The sequence below is a fragment of the Osmerus mordax genome, chromosome 5 (assembly GCF_038355195.1).
Source record: "Osmerus mordax isolate fOsmMor3 chromosome 5, fOsmMor3.pri, whole genome shotgun sequence".
In the NCBI taxonomy this organism is placed as follows: domain Eukaryota; kingdom Metazoa; phylum Chordata; class Actinopteri; order Osmeriformes; family Osmeridae; genus Osmerus; species Osmerus mordax.
Window position 1 is genome coordinate 1,113,151 of NC_090054.1, and position 15,256 is coordinate 1,128,406.

The 15,256-nt window shown below is 47.2% G+C and overlaps 1 protein-coding gene across 19 annotated transcripts in view; it reads right to left on the reverse strand.

Annotated features, from left to right (window-relative positions):
• The window catches only part of LOC136942821 (neurexin-1a-like), a 206,872-nt gene that overhangs the window by 49,361 nt on the left and 142,255 nt on the right, over window positions 1–15,256 (reverse strand). For 13 of the 19 annotated variants that reach the window (XM_067235817.1, XM_067235816.1, XM_067235815.1 and 10 more), the window contains 2 exons: window positions 5,662–5,833; window positions 250–339 (listed from right to left, as the gene is read on the reverse strand). In XM_067235817.1, coding sequence (XP_067091918.1) covers window positions 250–339; window positions 5,662–5,833 — 262 coding nt within the window. The remainder of the gene's footprint in view (window positions 1–249; window positions 340–5,661; window positions 5,834–15,256) is intronic. The other 6 variants (XM_067235830.1, XM_067235833.1, XM_067235828.1 and 3 more) reach the window with 1 other exon arrangement.

The window sequence follows — 15,256 nt, forward strand, 5'->3', positions numbered from 1 at the left end:
ATGAAGAAGTTAAATGTATATTTACAGTCCCTTTAACTTCCTGTTAAACCAATTGACATTTCTAAATAATAATACAGTATTAGGCAAACTGACCAAAAGGTTCTAGCTACATTTTACTGTTTAAAACGATTTTGTTGAATCTATTTTTTTTTTTTTACAGAACATTTATGTTTTTAAAATTAATTTGTTACAGAATTACTTGGTTATGATAAAATTATTTTTTTGTTGAAATTTTAATGTTTTTTTTACCTTTGTCGAGTAGCCATTCGTCAACTACTCGACCGAGCCGATAAGGGATTCGCTGTCTGGCGATCGCCAGGCGCTCATTATCATTGTGGCCTTAAAGTTTAAAGAAACATTTCATCGGTTAACATCTGTAAGGTCAAAAGGTTAATGTTAATACTTAATGCTGAAACTAAACAAACTGTACAATGTTTTGGTCAAGTTTTTTGATATATAAAAAAAGAAAGAAGTAAAATAAAAACAAAGTTACACCTAAAACATTACACTGAACCTCATTCAATCATTCAATCCTTTAAATTTATTTTAATCCAACAAATTATTTCTATATTAACTGCGAATTAGACTTCATGGTTCATGAAGATTAATATTAATGTTATAAACAAAAACCAAATCACAAATGTAAACATTTCTATGACAGGAATCTTACAATGATGTTTACAACACCATTAATATATCTGTCTCACTCTATTGTTTTGAAGTTTAACTAGTTACATTCTCAGAAGGAACATCATTTGAATTTATAGTTTATTATAAAAAACATTCACCCTGTTGTGGTTTAGAGGAGAACACACATTACCCATGACATCCTTGCTTCTTATTCAGTGGTAGTCTACACATAGCCAAACTGGCCTATCAGAAAGCTGCCAGTGTAATCCCTACATACAGCCAGCATCCACACCAAGCAGCCAGACTGACAAGAAAGACTTTGACCAAAGCCCAATCTACAATAGAATGGATCTATAACTCATTAGTTAATCTCCTCTGACACACAACAGCCAACAGGAGGGAGAGGGATGGAGGGAGAGGGATGGAGGGAGAGTGAAGGAGGGATAGGGATGGAGGGAGAGGGATGGAGGGAGAGGGATGGAGGGAGAGGGATGGAGGGAGAGATATGGAGGGAGAGCGAGAGGGATGGAGGGAGAGTGAAGGAGAGATATGGATGGAGAGGGATGGAGGGAGAGGTAGAGGGATGGAGGGACAGGGATGTGTCACAGCAGGCTGAGACAGGACTGTCTGACTGGTTTATTTATTTAAATGCCTCTTCGTTTTCTGACAGCTGCTGTTCTGTTTTGTGTGTTTATGCCTCCCAGTTATCTTCTGACAAAAGTGTAATCTCTTTCAAATTATAGGGTTTAAAAATTTGTACAGTTTATTTCATGCCGCTGGGTAGAGTTGTAAACACAGACTACCCTGAAAGAATCCCCCCCCCCACACACACACACACACATAACACACACACACAGTCTCACACACTGTCTCTCTCACACACACACACACACACACACACACACACACACACACACACACACACACACACACACACACACACACACACACACACACACACACACACACACACACACACACACACACACACACACACAGTCTCTCTCACACACACACACACACCCAAACACACACAGACAACACTCCATGCAATCACATGCACACATGCACAGCTGCCCACATTAATAAAATACTTTGACGTGAAAGCCAGTTTGTAGCTATGTGCGTATGCATCGCCATACGAACCCCTAGGACATGAGAGACAACAGTATGTAGAGGTAGTATCTATATGATCTAGTTCATAGGGAGGTAGTATCTATATGATCTACATCTGTAGGGAGGTATTATCTATATTATCCAGTGCCTAAATTGTGTGTGTGAGAGAGTGAGAGTGTGTGTGAGAGAGAGAGACAGACACAAAGAGAAAGAGAGAGAGAGAGACAGAGAGAGAGAGACAGAGATAGAAAGAGAGAGAGAGACAGAAAGAGAGAGACAGAGAGAGAGAGAGAGAGAGACAGAGAGAGAAAGAGAGAGAAAGAGACAGAGAGAGATAGAGAGACAGAGAGATAGAGAGAGTGAGAGACAGAGAGTGAGAGAGAGAAAGAGACAGAGAGAGATAGAGAGAGAGAGCTAGAGAGAGAGATAGAGAGAGTGAGAGACAGAGAGAGAGTGAGAGAGATAGAGAGATAGAGAGAGAGAGTGGAAGTGCCTCATGCTCCAGTAACAGTGTAAGAGGGAGGTTGAGTCCAGCTCCATGAAGAGGGTTTGCTGCTGTCATGGCTGCAGTGTTAAAGTGCTCCTCATCCCCTGGGGGCCCTGACCACCGTTGTCCCAGCATTACTTCCATCAGCGCTCCCACCCCTAGACCCACTCTCATCCCCTCTCTTACTCTCTCTCCCCCTGTCTCCCCCCCCTCCCAGGCTCCACAGCCTTTTGTGCTCCACATAATGAAGGAGGAAGGAAGATGAAATAAGAAATAGAAAGATACGAAAGTGGTGGCTATGATGAAGACAGAAGGTAGGAGAGGAGGAGAGGAGAAGGGGAGAGGAGATGAGGAGAGGAAGAGAGGAGAGAGGATGGAAAGCAGGGGGGGAGATGAGGAGAGGAGGAAGAGAGGAGAGAGGGTGGAAAGTAGGGGGGGATATGAGGAGAGGAGGAGGGGAGGAAGAGAGAAGAGAGGGTGGAAAGTAGGGGGGGAGATGAGGAGAGGAGGAGGGGAGGAAGAGAGAAGAGAGGGTGGAAAGTAGGGGGGGAGATGAGGAGGAGGAGGGGAGGAAGAGAGAAGAGAGGGTGGAAAGCAGGGGGGGAGATGAGGAGAGGAGGAGGGGAGGAGAGAGGGTGGAAAGCAGGGGGGGAGATGAGGAGAGGAGGAGGGGAGGAAGAGAGAAGAGAGGGTGGAAAGCAGGGGGGGAAAGGAGGAGGGGAGGAGTTGAGGAATGTGGGGTTTTAATAAGATGACTGTAGAGCTGCAAAATGGTCCCTCTGTCCACACTGCTCTAGAATCTCCTCCAACTCAGCCCTCTCTTCAGCTCCCATCTGTCCCCTGTCACCTCCCATCACATCACAGCTGGGGGAGGGGGAGGGAGGGAGACTAATGAGTCAATGTGTGTGGAAATGGGTGTGAGAATAAAGGTGATTAGTCTAGTTAGTATAATATGATAAATAGGGAGAGAAAGAGAGAGTTCTAACCTTCCAACCATCCCAGCCCTGGTCCCTCCAACAACTCCTCACCCCTCCTCCCTGCTCCTCCCTCCTCCTCACCCCTACAGTGTCCATTCTGCAGACTCTGATAAAGGGTACACAACACTCCCAGACCATGACAATCCCACACACACCACCTCTACACACACACACACCACCTCTCTACACACACACACCACCTCTCTACACACACACACCACCTCTACACACACACACCACCTCTACCCACACACCACCTCTCTACACACACACACACCACCCTCTCTACACACACACACCACCTCTCTACACACACACACCACCTCTCTACACACACACACCACCTCTCTACACACACACACCACCCTCTCTACACACACACACCACCTCTCTACACACACACACCACCTCTCTACACACACACACCACCTCTCTACACACACACACCACCCTCTCTACCCACACACCACCCTCTCTACACACACACACCACCCTCTCTACCCACACACACCACCCTCTCTACCCACACAGCACCCTCTCTACACACACACACCACCCTCTCTACCCACACACACCACCTCTCTACCCACACAGCACCCTCTCTACCCACAGACCACCTCTCTACACACACACACCACCCTCTCTACCCACACAGCACCCTTTCTACCCACACACCACCTCTCTACACACACACACCACCCTCTCTACCCACAGACCACCTCTCTACACACACACACCACCCTCTCTACCCACACAGCACCCTTTCTACCCACACACCACCTCTCTACACACACACACCTCTCTACCCACAGACCACCTCTCTACACACACACACCACCTCTCTACACACACACCACCCTCTCTACACACACACACCACCCTCTCTACCCACAGAGCACCCTCTCTACACACACACACCACCTCTCTACACACACACACCACCTCTCTACACACACACACCACCTCTCTACACACACACCACCCTCTCTACACACACACACACACCACCTCTCTACACACACACACCACCCTCTCTACACACACACCACCCTCTCTACCCACACACCACCCTCTCTACACACACACCACCCTCTCTACACACACACACCACCCTCTCTACCCACAGACCACCTCTCTACACACACACACCACCCTCTCTACCCACACACCACCCTCTCTACACACACACCACCTCTCTACACACACACACCACCTCTCTACCCACACAGCACCCTCTCTACCCACACACCACCCTTTCTACCAACACACCACCCTCTCTACCCACAGACCACCTCTCTACACACACACCACCCTCTCTACCCACAGACCACCTCTCTACACACACACCACCCTCTCTACACACACACACCACCCTCTCTACCCACAGAGCACCCTCTCTACACACACACACCACCTCTCTACACACACACACCACCTCTCTACACATACACCACCCTCTCTACCCACACACCACCCTCTCTACCCACACAGCACCCTCTCTACACACACACACCACCTCTCTACACACACACACCACCTCTCTACACACACACCACCCTCTCTACACACACACACACACCACCTCTCTACACACACACACCACCCTCTCTACACACACACCACCCTCTCTACCCACACACCACCCTCTCTACACACACACCACCCTCTCTACACACACACACCACCCTCTCTACCCACAGACCACCTCTCTACACACACACACCACCCTCTCTACCCACACACCACCCTCTCTACACACACACACCACCTCTCTACACACACACACCACCTCTCTACCCACACAGCACCCTCTCTACCAACACACCACCCTCTCTACCCACAGACCACCTCTCTACACACACACCACCCTCTCTACCCACAGACCACCTCTCTACACACACACCACCCTCTCTACACACACACACACCACCATTTCTACCCACAGACCACCTTTCTACACACACACCACCTCTCTACACACACACACCACCTCTCTACACACACACACCACCCTCTCTACCCACACACCACCATTTCTACCCACACACCACCCTCTCTACACACACACCACCCTCTCTACCCACACACCACCCTCTCTACACACACACCACCCTCTCTACACACACACCACCCTCTCTACACACACACACCACCCTCTCTACCCACACACCACCCTCTCTACACACACACCACCTCTCTACACACACACCACCCTCTCTACCCACACACCACCCTCTCTACACACACACCACCTCTCTACACACAGACCACCTCTCTACACACACACACCACCCTCTCTACACACACAGCACCGGCTACTCGCTTCTCATAAAAGGTAGAAGATAAATGAATGGCATTAAGGATAGCTAGTGTGTGTGTTTCCCATCACCTTGACGCTTTGGCCTAGGTGTGTGTGTGTGTGAGGCTTGTGCGAGGCGTGTGTGTGCTCACCTGTAGGGTAGCGCTCTATGACAGGTAAATCATCCAGCTGCAGTGTAGCGTTGCCACCGCTACGCGTGAACTTCACTACATGGTACTTCCCATCGTTAACAAACTTAGCCGTCTCCTGGATGTTGATGTCATCTGTGCCCACGTTGAACACCACAGCGATGTTGCCTTTCTCCTGTGGACACAGAGGCAGAGCTGGGTTAGGGTAGGGCTGAGGGTGAGGGTTAGGGCTAGGGCTGAGGGTTAGGGCCAGGGCTGAGGGTTAGGGCCAGGGCTGAGGGTTAGGGCAGGGCTGAGGGTTAGGGCCAGGGCTGAGGGTTAGGGCCAGGGGTGAGGGCAGGGCTGAGGGTTAGGGCCAGGGCTGAGGGTTAGGGCCAGGGCTGAGGGTTAGGGCAGGGCTGAGGGTTAGGGCCAGGGCTGAGGGTTAGGGCCAGGGCTGAGGGTTAGGGCCAGGGCTGGGTTAGGGCCAGGGGTGAGGGTTAGGGCAGGGCTGAGGGTTAGGGCCAGGGCTGAGGGTTAGGGCCAGGGCTGAGGGTTAGGGCCAGGGCTGAGGGTTAGGGCCAGGGCTGGGTTAGGGCCAGGGGTGAGGGTTAGGGCAGGGCTGAGGGTTAGGGCCAGGGCTGAGGGTTAGGGCCAGGGCTGAGGGTTAGGGCAGGGCTGAGGGTTAGGGCCAGGGCTGAGGGTTAGGGCCAGGGCTGAGGGTTAGGGCCAGGGCTGAGGGTTAGGGCCAGGGCTGGGTTAGGGCCAGGGGTGAGGGTTAGGGCCAGGGCTGAGGGTTAGGGCCAGGGCTGAGGGTTAGGGCAGGGCTGAGGGTTAGGGCAGGGCTGAGGGTGAGGGTTAGGGCTGAGGGCCAGGGCTGAGGGTTAGGGCCAGGGCTGAGGGTTAGGGCCAGGGCTGAGGGTTAGGGTAGGGCTGAGGGTTAGGGCCAGGGGTGAGGGTTAGGGCCAGGGCTGAGGGTTAGGGCCAGGGCTGAGGGTTAGGGCAGGGCTGAGGGTTAGGGCCAGGGCTGAGGGTTAGGGCCAGGGGTGAGGGTTAGGGCCAGGGCTGGGTTAGGGCCAGGGCTGGGTTAGGGCCAGGGCTGAGGGTTAGGGCCAGGGCTGAGGGTTAGGGCCAGGGCTGAGGGTTAGGGCCAGGGCTGAGGGTTAGGGCAGGGCTGAGGGTTAGGGCTGAGGGCCAGGGCTGGGTTAGGGCCAGGGCTGAGGGTTAGGGCCAGGGCTGAGGGTTAGGGCCAGGTCTGAGGGTTCAGGGGCCCTTGAGGCCTCCTTAGGAGGTGATCACATTCATAATAAAACACATCAATCTTTGTTTTACACTGCTACTGATTTTACATTGAACACTGACAGACAGACTTCAGAACATGTTCCTGTCCTGTCAGTACATGACAATCTCACACACCCACATTACAACCTCACACACACATACACACACTACAACCTCACACACACACAAACACACACACACACACACTGGGGGGAATGTGGGGTTAATAAAGTCACCTGACTTACAAGATAGGGCTGAGCAGAATGTGTGTGTGTCTGTGTGTGTGAGGACAGACCATCTGCTTGGAGGATAAACCCAGCAGCGCAAAGCAGTGCATGTCATTATCCAGTCAGCACAACCACCCTCTCAACATCCACCCTCACCCTCCCTCTCTCTCTCTCTCCCTCTCTCTCAACATCCACCCTCTCCCTCCCTCTCTCTCCCTCTCAACAACCACCCTCTCCCTCTCTCTCCCTCTCAACATCTACCCTCTCCCTCCCTCTCTCTCTCCCTCTCAACATCCACCCTCTCCCTCCCTCTCTCTCTCTCTCCCTCCCTCTCTCTCCATCTCAACATCCACCCTCTCCCTCCCTCTCTCTCTCTCTCTCTCTCTCTCCCTCTCAACATCCACCCTCTCCCTCCCTCCCTCTCTCTCCATCTCAACATCCACCCTCTCCCTCCCTCTCTCTCTCCCTCCCTCTCTTTCCCCCCTCTTCCTCTCGCTCTCGGGTGTCAAGAGCCAGAAGCAACAATCATAATTGTTTGTGACTAACCCTAACCTAACCTTACCTAACATAGCTCAAGTTCAAGTTCAAGTCTTTTATTGTCAGATGCACAGAACAACACAGGGTCAGACTGGGCACTGAAATTCTTAGGACAAGACAACGCAAAGCAACCTGGAATAACATACATATAAGTACTCAGAACATAGATTACATCTATGACAAGCTAAAATATAATAAACTTCCTAAATATACAACATAATATACAATATACAATACAGTATAATAAACCTCAAATACACATAATAACCTATACTAACCTTATAAGCCTTTACTAACCTAAAGACAAGTGGGGTACAAATAGTGCAATATTGCTGATAGTGCAACCAGTAGCTGAAGTGACAGTGTGTAAAGTGACTAGTGTGAGTGTCAACAGTGTATTGATGTCCATATCAATGTTCATTCAGAAGCCTGATGGCCCTTGGAAAGAAACTGTAGTCCAGTCTGCGTGTGTGAGACCGGATGGTTCGGTATCCCCTGCAGCGGGATAAACAGACTAACCTGACCCCAACAGCCAGGAGGTGGGAGGATCCAGCTTCCTACTGTAACACACCTTCTACACACATCGTGTTAGTGTGTGTGGAAGAGTGTATGTGTGTGTGGAAGAGTGTATGTGTGTGTGCTTCTCTATGGAGTCCTTTTCCGAGGACAGACCCTGAACTCAGAACTTTCTAGAGTTGTTACTCTGGGAGCAGGAAGAAGGAGACAGAGCCAATTAAAAGTCTGCTTTTAATAGCCTCCTTCAGCAGCCTGTAAGCCCTCCCCAGAGGATCATTAATACATTGTGCATTTAGTCATAAACTGCCTCAATTTACAGGGTCTAAGAAGTTCTCTTTATAGTATGGAGAGAGGATGGCCGTTGGGGATAGAGATTTGAATTCATATCAGTATCAATACTAGTATCAATGTCAGTATCAATACCAGTATTAGTATCAGTACCAGTATTTTAACAATCATGTTCTGAGATAAGATGCTACAAGGGGAGAATAAGAGAGAGAGAGAGAGAGATAAGGGGAGGGGGAGAGAGAGAGAGAGAGGAGCCCTCTATGAAATTAAGAAATGTATACATAACTATAACCCTTGCATCAGAATTTGGACAAACATATTTGACTCAATCATAAAACCATTCCTACTCGATGGCAGTGAAATTTGGGGTCCCTTTACAGATGGCTGAGCGGTTAGGGAGTCAGGCTATTAATCAGAAGGTTGTTGGTTCGATTCCCGGCTGTGCAAAACGACGTTGTGTCCTTGGGCAAGGCACTTCACCCTACTTGCCTCGGGGGGAATGTCCCTGTACTTACTGTAAGTCGCTCTGGATAAGAGCGTCTGCTAAATGACTAAATGTAAATGTACACTTCCAATAACATGTGGGACAAAAGTCCAACTGAAATGTTACACTTAGAATTTTGTAAGACTGTACTTGGCCTACCCAGGTATGCCCCAAACCTTGCAAGTAGAGCAGAAATCGGAAGAGTCCCTCTCTCACTCTCCTTATAAAAAAGGCCCATTAATTTAAGATACCCTTAACACACAGTGACCCTGAATGCCTCCATCACAAGGCCTTTTCAAACAGAGGAACACAAAGATTGACCCTTTAGAACAATTAGCAATAAAACATCAAATGAATAAGGTTGATTTATGTTAATTAACAAAACTCAGATATCTTGATAATAATAATCATAATGAATATAATACCTATTGGAAAAATTAAATCCAGTTACATCACAAACTTGAATATTACAGAATTTTGAATATAGAAATTAAATTAGCCGAACATCTTAAATAAATAATTTTTTTATCTTAACGATGTACAGAGTCAGTGCCCATACCCTGGCAATAGAGAAAGGTCGCCATAGAAACACATGGTTGGCTAAAGAACAAAGGAAATGCTAACACTGGGACTCAGATGAAATTGAAAATGAACAACATTTTCTCCTACAATGTCCAAATTACAAAAATACTAGAAAATGTTACTTCTCATAATTTGATTCTAAAATGACAGGGTTTGATCAATTAACTTTAGATGAAAAGACATGCATAGTTTTGGGCGAGAGAGAGGAGAAGGATAGGAATAGAGAGAGAGAAAGAGAAGGATGGAAGGAGCAAGCGAGAGAGAGGGAGAGAGAGAGAAAGAGATAGAAAGAAAGAGAGAGACTGTGGGCCTCATGTACTAACACTTTAGCGCCCACTTCAGGCGTATTTGTTTCGCAATTTGCGCGTAAAAGCATGGCGAGATATTTACAAACATTCCGCACTGAGGTAAAAGCGCAGACTGCCTGTCGCAGGAACTGAAAATGGCAAATTGCGCTTTTCCGTGTCATGCATATGCATTCACGGGAGGGTCAAGGCGAAAGTGGGAGTTTCCCATAAAGAGATGGGAGGGGATGCGTAAAGTGCGCCTAATTATGTATTCCGCGGTATGTACAAAAACCGCCTGTGAAAGCGCATCTCTATTTTGCGGTGTTAAAAGCAGGCGTAAACCAGGATGCGCATATGCCTCCTGGTGAAATGGCAGCCATAACCCCAGCAAGACGAAGACATAGGCCAAAGGATTTTTGCCACAAGGATCACACTTTTTGAGTTGAGTGAACACGAAATCATTACGCGTTACAGATTAAGCAGCCATGCAATATTACGATTACATTGAATCTCCGACTCAGCGTTCAAATTGGATTCCAGCAGTTGTTAAACTCTTCGCTACATTACAAATATTGGCATCAGGATCACTTCAAACAGTCATCGCTGTTTTGACTTTGGTGGCTGATCCATGATAGAAAGAAAGAAGGAGGCCCATTCAATTGCGCGTTTAAATGCTCGCAATGTACGGTATAGTGGGCGGAGAAAGGCGCTTATTACCTGATGAACTGCAGGTTTCGTAAATACGACGTAAACTGAAGCATCACAGCGTGCGCAATCTGCGCGTTGGCCATGGCGCTAATAACGCTACGTTTGCGAATGTAAGTACATGAGGCCGAGAGAGAGAAAGAGAGAGGGAGAAAAAGAGAGGGAGGAGGGAGAGAAACAGAGAGAGAGAAAGAGAGAGGGAGAAAGAGAGAGGGAGGAGGGAGAGAAACAGAGAGAGAGAAAGAGCCGGGTGTATCAGGCTGGAGTGTTCTGAAGCAGGTGTGTGTGTGTGTGTGTGTGTGTGTGTGTGTGCGTGCATGTGTGTGTGTGCGAGAGAAAGAAGGTTTGTGTGTCTGTGCGTGTGAGTGAAGAGGGAGCAAGGTCTTATTTCTGGAAGAACCATTTCTGAAAATATATTTTCTCTTTCTTCCCTCTCCCTCCTCTGACCGGCACATTCTATTAGGCCAGGTCAGCAGACAGATGAACTCTCATTCACAGAAATCAATTTAGGTTTCAGTTGACTGTATATACTATTATGACAGGAGCCACTCGGTCGACCTTCATATGTCCTTCCGTCCCCCCGAGAGACCAGAAAGAGACAAGAGAGAGACCAGGGAGACCAGTGAGAGACCAGAGAGAGATCAAAGAGAACAGAGACCAGAGAAAGAGTTGCAGACACTCCCAGACACACATGCACCGCAAGCAAAAACTTGAGCGCACACACAGCCCTCTAGCTAAGTAGTTGAAGACCAGATGTTCATATATATATTCATCATGTAACATGAAGATGGTGCTCCATCTGAATATTCATGCAGTCACATATCTATCAGACCAACAGCAGACGGATGAGGTTCCAGTCCCCCCCACCCATCCCCTCCGCATGTGTGGGAGGAGATGAGGATTACTTCGGAGTCTACAGTGTTACTTCCTAATACATCTACAGGACTGGGAGGCTGCCATGCTGGGATATTGCCACCATCAATCTGAAGGTTTGAGAAATGCAACCAGCAATTTCATGGACTGGTTTTATTGTCAAACTCTAAGATGTTCCTCCAGCTCAGTGTGTCATTCCTCCAGCAGCATCTTCCCTCTCACATCCTCACTCCACTCCTCTCATCTGGGATCTAAACTCCCTCGCCTGTCCTCTCCCCGCACATCCCTCCTTTCCCTTTATTCTTCTCCGTCACCACCCCTTTATCTCTGCCCTCCCTCCCTCCCCTGGATTGGTGAGGCACAAGGGAGAGGACCAGTAGTGTGACCTAGATTTATGAACAAACCAGGAACTATTAAAGATGTCTACATATATCTCTCTCCCCTCTTTGCTCCCTCTCTCTCTCTCTCTCCCCTCTCTCCTCTCCCCCCCTCCCCTCTCTGTCTCTCACCCCTCTTTTTCTTTCTGTCTTTCTCCCTCTCCTTTCTCTCCCTCTCTCTCTCCCCCTCTCTCTCTTTCTCTCTCTCCCCTCTCTCTGTCTTTCTCTCTCTCCCCCCTCTCTTTCTCTCTCTCTCTCCCCCCCTCTCTCTCTCCCTCTCCCTTTCTCTCTCTCCCCTCTCTCTCTCTGTCGTTCTCTCTCTCCCCCCTCTCTCTTTCTCTCTTTCTCTCTCCCCAGGATGGCTGCCGAGGACAGGGAAGGGAAAACAATTAGCCTATCAGACGCTGCCCTCAGCCAGCCTATCAGACGCTGCCCTCTGCCAGCCTATCAGACGCTGCCCTCTGCCAGCCTATCAGACGCTGCCCTCTGCCAGCCTATCAGACGCTGCCCTCTGCCAGCCTATCAGACGCTGCCCTCTGCCAGCCTATCAGACGCTGAGATGGAGTGGCCTGTGGCCATGTGACGGGGCTGTAATGAGACAACAACCTGCTGACACTGAGGTGAGGAACACATCTGACAGGTGTGAGTGTGGTCATGAGTGTGTGTGTATAGTTGTGTGTGTGTATAGTTGTGTGTGTGTGTGTATCATGGTGTGTGTGTATAGTTGTGTGTGTGTGTATCATGGTGTGTGTGTATAGTTGTGTGAGTGTATAGTTGTGTGTGTGTGTAAATGCTGATGTGTTTGTGTATGGGTGTGTGGATAAGAGCGTCTGCTAAATGACTAAATGTAAATGTAAATGACTAAATGTGTGTGTATAGTTGCATTAGTGTATAATTGTGTGTGTATGGTGGTGTGTGTATAGTTGTGTGTGTGTGTTTATATAATTGTGTGTGTGTGTATAGTTGTGTGTGTGTACAGTTGTGTGTGTGTGAATGGTGGTGTGTGTGTATGAGAGGCCGTATAGGCCATAATTCATACTTGGTCTCACATACACGCCATGACCTCACATATATACCATTATACTCTCACATATATACCATCATACTCTCACATACATACCATTATACTCTCACGTATACACCATTATACTCTCACATATATACCATTATACTCTTGCACATAAACTACTTGGTCTCACATACAACACCATAACCTCACATATATACCATTATACTCTCACATATATACCATTATACTCTTGCACATAACTACTTGGTCTCACATACAACACCATAACCTCACATATATACCATTATACTCTCACATATATACCATTATACTCTCACATATGTACCATTATACTCTCACATAAACACTATTATACTCTCACATATACACCATTATACTCTCACATATACACTATTATACTCTCACATATACACCATTATACTCTTGCACATAAACTGGCATACTCTCTTACACACACAAAAATACCCTCTTATATGCACCATCATACTAAAGTATGACAATATATGCAAGAGACAAATAGTATGTGTGAAACAGAATGTTAGTATATGTACGAGAATAACAGGATGTGTAAGAGAGAATACTTGTCTATGTAAGAGAGAATACTTGTCTATGTAAGAGAGAATACTTGTCTATGTGAGAGAGAATACTTGTCTATGTGAGAGAGAATACTTGTCTTTGTGAGAGAGAATACTTGTCTTTGTGAGAGAGAATACTTGTCTATATGAGAGAGAATACTTGTCTATGTGAGAGAGTTTGATTGAAAAGGAAGTAGTACTGAATTCTCAGTTCCTGATTGGCTTACACATGAAGAAGGATTTGGGGTAGATGTAGCTAACGCCCACCTTCCCTATCAAGACGAGACTGAGTGACATGACAAGATGGATTCATTAATAACATTTTGCATACTCCAAATCCTGCGGCGTCATTGTCAGAAATGTTGTATCAAAGACGACAGCCATACACGGGGGCTGTTTCTAACGCTAACGTTGACAATGAAATGCGCCGGCTCTTCAGACCTGGATCAGGTGCATCAAGGAGCGGCAGCAGCACTCTGTCAGGAGCTAGTCTTAATGCCAGCCAAGTGATGGCGCAAACCCAATATCAAACTCCGCAGTATTTCGGTTAAGACTAACTCCTGACAGAGTGCTGCTGCCGCTCCGTGATGCACCTGATCGAGGTCTGAAGAGCAGGCGCATTTCATCGTTAGCGTCAGAAATAGCCACTGTGGATGGCTGTCGTCTTTGATTCCAACATTTCTGACAACGATTCAAGCAAATCCACAAAAAAACTCAAATGTAGAATTACATAGTTGTTTAGGAAGCTATACCGACCCCCACTACTTGAGTCAAAAGTCCTAGATCAGTTTTTCAATTGATGAAACAAACTATCATTTAAATTAAATGCCTGTGTGAATACCGTCCCGTGGCACTGGGGTTTTAACCGTTGACGTCTTTAATTAGTCGAGTGGTCTTTACACCCTTGGCTACTAACCTAAGCTTCAATGCCACAACCTGAATTTGATGTAAATCTGTTCACAACATTTTCCAGTTGGGACTTTTAGGATCCTATTTGAGTGTAGACCCCTATGCACGATGAGTGCCCGCACCCATTCACTGCAACGAAATAGCTTCATGGATCCGACTCGGAATCTGAGCTTAGAGACGCTTGACAAAAAATGTGTTTGGCGTGTGGTGCGTTTTGGAATTGTTAATGTGATGTGTTCCCATCGAATTAAAGACGAAATAGTTTACAAAGAAGAGGTTTGTTAATGTGACTGTATACATATCTCACTCATACTGGCTAATCAGCTAACATGTTAAAGTAGCCTAGTCTACATCCAAAGTCGCCGTCGTGAAACTAGCCTCATTTTCACAAAAAGCTTCGAGGTAAAATTAAACCTTTAAAAACGTCTACATTTAGCCAATATTATTGTGCACAATTATTTTAGTATAGTTAATATGTAATTTAATTCCATAATTTCCCCAGGAATAACTGTAAAAACGTATTTCAGGAACGGGTCTGTCCTCCCTACAATTACGCCGCATCATTTAGAGTATTCAAAATGTTATTAATAAGTCCAATGGCTTCATTAAGCCGCCCACTCTCTGCCATCTTGCCATGTCACTCAGTCTCGTCTTGATAGGGAAGGTGGGCGTTAGCTACATCTACCCCAAATCCTTCTTCTTCATTTGTAAGCCAATCAGGAACTGAGAATTCAGTACTACTTCCTTTTCAATCAAACTGCCTTCCGTTTCAATCAAACTCTCTCACATAGACAAGTATTCTCTCTCATATAGACAAGTATTCTCTCTCACATAGACAAGTATTCTCTCTCATATAGACAAGTATTCTCTCTCACATAGACAAGTATTCTCTCTCACATAGACAAGTATTCTCTCTCACATAGATAAGTATTCTCTCTTACACATCCT